The 5,000-nt window shown below is 35.5% G+C and overlaps 1 protein-coding gene across 19 annotated transcripts in view; it reads left to right on the forward strand.

Annotated features, from left to right (window-relative positions):
* The window catches only part of LOC113813926 (tudor domain-containing protein 7B), a 42,038-nt gene that overhangs the window by 15,390 nt on the left and 21,648 nt on the right, over window positions 1–5,000 (forward strand). For 17 of the 19 annotated variants that reach the window (XM_070130670.1, XM_070130671.1, XM_070130664.1 and 14 more), the window contains 3 exons: window positions 2,342–2,764; window positions 4,627–4,800; window positions 4,954–5,000. The exon at window positions 4,954–5,000 is cut by the window's right edge and continues 115 nt beyond it. In XM_070130670.1, the coding sequence (XP_069986771.1) occupies window positions 2,342–2,764; window positions 4,627–4,800; window positions 4,954–5,000 (644 nt within the window). The remainder of the gene's footprint in view (window positions 1–2,341; window positions 2,765–4,626; window positions 4,801–4,953) is intronic. The other 2 variants (XM_070130675.1, XM_070130677.1) reach the window with 1 other exon arrangement.

A 5,000-nucleotide genomic window follows, 5' to 3' on the forward strand; every position in this document is an offset into this window, starting at 1 on the left:
GGATTCCTGTGTGTTTTGTGAATGCATTGTTTACTTTGACCAAAATAGTTGTTTACATATGGGGCCAAGAATATTTTGTGAATTATTTTTTGTCTTTGTTTCATGATGCCGGTTTGACTTGAGCATTATTTGATTATGACCATGATACTCCATAAAGGAAGGGCCTTGAAGCTCTCAAAGAATGTATTTGTTTTATGCTGTGGTTTCCATTACAGTTAGCAACACTGCACTGAAATCTGTTTTGCCTGCATACTCCCAGAAGCTCTATTTTTAGTTGTCCTTGTTATTGTTATTAGGATTTATTGAATGAATTTGTGGAATATATGAATGAATGGGAAGTGCATAGAGCGTACCGCCTCATTGAATATAGTAGTTTGATAGAGTAGTTAAAGACTTTATTTGAAGATTTAATAGATTAGAAAGGAGTATAGCTGAATGGGGGGAAGAAAATAGGGAATTGGATGAGAGAGATGCATATGAAATAAGTATGGCTGAGAGAAAGGTGAGCTGAGTTGGCCCGCAAAGATGTATTGTCAAACTCCTGAAGAACTAAAAATTCTTATATAGATACCTATAAAATCTTTGGATAGCTAAGCAATGGTACTTACCTTGCATTTGATTGAAAAGTACGTGTATGGATCATATGTGATAAGATTTGCAAATGTTGAAGGCCAAAGTGTAGAGATAGAAAGAAGAAGTGTATCAGATAAAGAAACAGAGAAATTGAACTTGGCTGATCCAACTTTTAAGGAGAATGTGATGTTGGTTAACCTCTGTGTACTGGGCTTTGATTTCCGTAATAGTGCCCGGGGGCCGGGCTGGGCACTTTTTAGGGGGTGGGATCACACGTGGGCATCACTAGTGATGTCTAGCCATACATATGAGTATAAATTTCACTCATCACTACCTCTTTTCTGCTAGTGTGTATAGATATTTTTACAATTTTGTGTTCTTCATATGTTACATGATTGTGGTCTTGTATCATATTTTGTGTGTGTGTGTGTGTGTGTGTGTGTGTGTGTGTGTGTATAACTTGTGTACAGCACTTATCTGATGCAGCGGGCAGCGGCCGGCGTAGGCAGACTCCGGGCCAGCCACGCGCGCTGATTTTGTAGCCACTCGGAAACTTATTTTTGGCTTCAAAATATACTGGTGGTAATGGGTTAAAGATAGCTAGATCCATAATGTGTGAATAATGATGATAAAAATAAATGAATTTGATTATTTATACATTTTAATTTATTGACTGAGAAGACAGAGAAAAGAGATTCTGGATAGAGAGAAAAAATTTACGTTGGTGCTGGATACATGCGCTGTCCACTGTGCACTATTTTTTCCTCAATTTTGTTTACACATACCTGGCTTCACAAGTGCTTAGTCACCAAGGATTCAATTAGTAGGCCTACCTGACCTTGTATAACTAATTATTTTTATAGCTTTTAGATTTTTTTTATTCAGTATTGTAATTTTTGTTATTAACATTATTATTGTTATTATTGATATTATTCTTGTTAGTGGTATTATTATTATAACCTCATGAGTAATACTGACAGTAAGTAAATGAAAGCTTCAAGAACAGTGTAAGAATGTGCGATCACATAGGCCCAGTAATTCACTCCTAGTTGACTAAGGCTTACAAAATCATCTTCATGTCAGTGGTTTAAGTAGAGGATAATCTGAGGTACAGATATTTAACATAGGAAGACATTATTCCAGGAGAGACAGTTTAGAGAGGGTTGACCTAGGTGTGAATTGAGTAAGAATGACGAGTGTGTGGTGGATTAGCGTTACATTTTTATCCTGTCAAATTGGGTGGTTCTGTATTTGTTGTTATTTGTTGTCTGTGAGGTGGGTTATGAGCATGGCATTAAATGAGGGAAATGCAATGAGCAGACCATTCACATTATTAGGCCATTCATGCTTTTGTTTGCTCATATTCTGCATATGATTTTGTAATCGCCAGTAATGTTAGGACTGTTTATTTTTTGATTCAGGGATGATAAGTATGTGATTTGCTTTTGTATTGTGAATACAATGTTTTTCCTTCTTTTCCCATCTCTAACCTCTCATGCACAACTTTTGTTTAGCAAAATTGAGATCAATTAGAAGTATTTTGGGATTTCCATTGTTTTGCTTTCATGTTGTATTTGTCATGATTCATATTGTATATTGTTTTAATATGTTTCTTTCATTTTATAATTTGAAAATAATCATTAATAAGATATTGAGAACCCTTTGTGCATGCTTCATCACATAGCCTTTTTTTTTTAGCTAATGAAATATTCCCCTTTGATTTGTCATTTTATGGCTTTTTTTTGTAAACCTCTCCCCTCCTTCACAGCCGGCACGTCACCCCAAAAGGCCATCTGCTTGGGTACCTCCGTCAGGTGCACGCAATGCTTCTTTTACTAAAAAGATAGAGCAGTCCTGGCAAGAGCCTTTCAAGCCTTATCCTGGTCCTAACTATGGCACATCCCGGCATGCCAACACAACACTAAGACAAAATTATACACAGCAAAGAACAAATCCATCATCTAATCCAGACCCAAAGCTTAATGACCCTAATACCAAGGCAAACAACCCCGCTACGAGACAACACAACCCGAGACGAGGTACCAAAACTCCATCTCCTGAACCGACGACCTCCTCTCCCAAACCCAGTAATAATGTGGGGAAGTCTGGACGCTATTACAACGACGGAAACTTTGTCTTTCCAAGGGCTGTGCGTAACAACCAGGATAAGCAGTATGCCCCTTACTTTGAGGTGAGGGACTGAGACTCATATACCCTGTCTGGCAATAGTACCCATTCAGTGGATAAGATATTAGTAGCTATTGCACAGAGAAATAAATGATCTGTAATGGTGATTGGTTGTAGAGTGGTTTATCTGCTCACAATTTCTTAAAGTGAAGCAGACTGACCTCAAGCAAGACTTGTGTGGTGAAAAACAGGAGGAGGAAGAGTTATGGATATCCTTCCACCTGCATATAAGACCAGATAGGAACATTTTATGTCAGTTTTCTTTGTGCTTTTTCCAATTATCTATGTTTCTGGATAGATAGTATTCATTGCTTGGATTTTCATATTTATCTTTAGTAACATCTAATATGTTCCCTTATGATGCTATAAGAGGCAATAGTTTTATTTTATCATTTGCAAGTCCTCCTGTGGTAAAGTTTCTCGGTTAATCACAGGTTGCATGGCTCGGTCAGTTTTATTGCATGGTAGATAATATTTTTAATAAGAATAGAGACCATGCTTTTGTTATTCATTAGATAATTTGTATAGATATGAAGTGTTATCAAAAAGTTCCTTATTATGCCTATAAGAATATAGATAGACAAAGCTGATTGAATTTTAGTTATCATTCTTTTCAAAGTAGTCACCTTTTGAAATGGCATCCTGTAAAATTATATATGTAAGAATGAAAACTTCATGGTACCTGACGCATTTTTTTATACATCTGATTTAATTGAAATGTGTCTTTAATGGTATTTCTACGTTATTCTTGATATTGTTATAGACACTGAAAATAGCTTGTGAATTATTTATTTCTTCATTATTTATGTCTCTGTTGTTTTATTCTATATATCTGACTATCTGTTATTCATTGGTCCACTTTAGTACATGTTGGACAATTTTGAAGTAGTATAATGGAAATTAGATTTTTTGCAATGTCATTTATATAGTTTGATTTTGATTATCATTATTATTTATTCACCTATATTTATTTATGTATTTATTTCATTTTTTTTATTAATGTTTTTATTGTAATTATTTGTGGTATATTATGTGTTTGAGGGGTTAGCATACTTCCAGGGAATGCATACCTCAAGTTATGTCAGATACAATCAGCAATTTGCTCCACAGTCACCGTTCAGCATAACCCCGTGCTGCTGGGAAAATGTACCATTCACTTCAATTTTCTCAAGTAAAATGTCTTGATGCATATATGGCTCCACAAGTGCTCAGCGTCCAAGGATTCAGTCGTAGGCCTTTTGACTTCACCTGGTTTCCTCTTTCCTTGATTTATTTTTCTCTTTTAACTAATGCTATCAGTATTGATGCTGTTTATTTTATTATAGACACTATTATAATGTCATTAACATTACCAATGACATCAGAAAGCAAAGAAGAATGTTTCTAATAATCAAGGAAAAGTGTAAACAGGTGAGGTTGGTAGTACTAGTTATTGACTCCTTTGTGATTAAGTACTTGTGTAAAGGCTGTCAATAAAATAAACTCCCAGGGGATATGACATGACTGTACATGCCATCCCTGGTGGCATGGGGTTAAATTTCATCTAGGGGAGGATGAAATTGTAGTAGGAACTTTTTGATTCCACTTCGTAGATAAGAGAAGGCTTAAACTTGCCTGGGATTTTTTGTAGTTTGCTAAATAGTTGTATGAAATAACTTCATTCAGAATCCTTGATTTACAAAAAGAATAGTAAGAGTTTCTTGTTCAGTTATGGGATTTGTAATATGGAATTCTTTCGAGTTGAGATAGAAAAAAAATTTAGTTTGATATAGGAGTTTTTGATTAAAGTATTGCCTTAATAAGTGATAATTTTGACAAGAAAAATAAAATTAGCATAGGTATTGACTTCACTTTTTTCCGTACAAGGTTCCTCCTCGCTTCAACAACAGTGTGAAGGGCAGTGAAGGTCAGCCTGGAGGCAAAACATACAAGCAGCTTTTAGAAGAGAGGGTGAAAGAGCTCAGCAATGATGATGAAGTTGTTGTGTTCCGCACAATCCCTTGGGGCAAGAAGAAACAGTTTTGGCTCTCTACTGTTACCGTATGTCGCACATTTGTTTTCTTTTTTTTTATAGTAATAATGGTTCACTTCTTATACGTTAAGGAGATGGTTTTAGTTCTTATTATATGATAAATAGTAGATCTGAGGTTGGGATACCAGAACCTATTATTACCCTGGTTTTTGTTTTTCTAGATCTTCAACAGGAAGGTGAGCAGTTTTCCAGAGGAGAAAGAGAAACC

The sequence above is a fragment of the Penaeus vannamei genome, chromosome 15 (genome assembly GCF_042767895.1).
Source record: "Penaeus vannamei isolate JL-2024 chromosome 15, ASM4276789v1, whole genome shotgun sequence".
In the NCBI taxonomy this organism is placed as follows: Eukaryota; Metazoa; Arthropoda; class Malacostraca; order Decapoda; family Penaeidae; genus Penaeus; species Penaeus vannamei.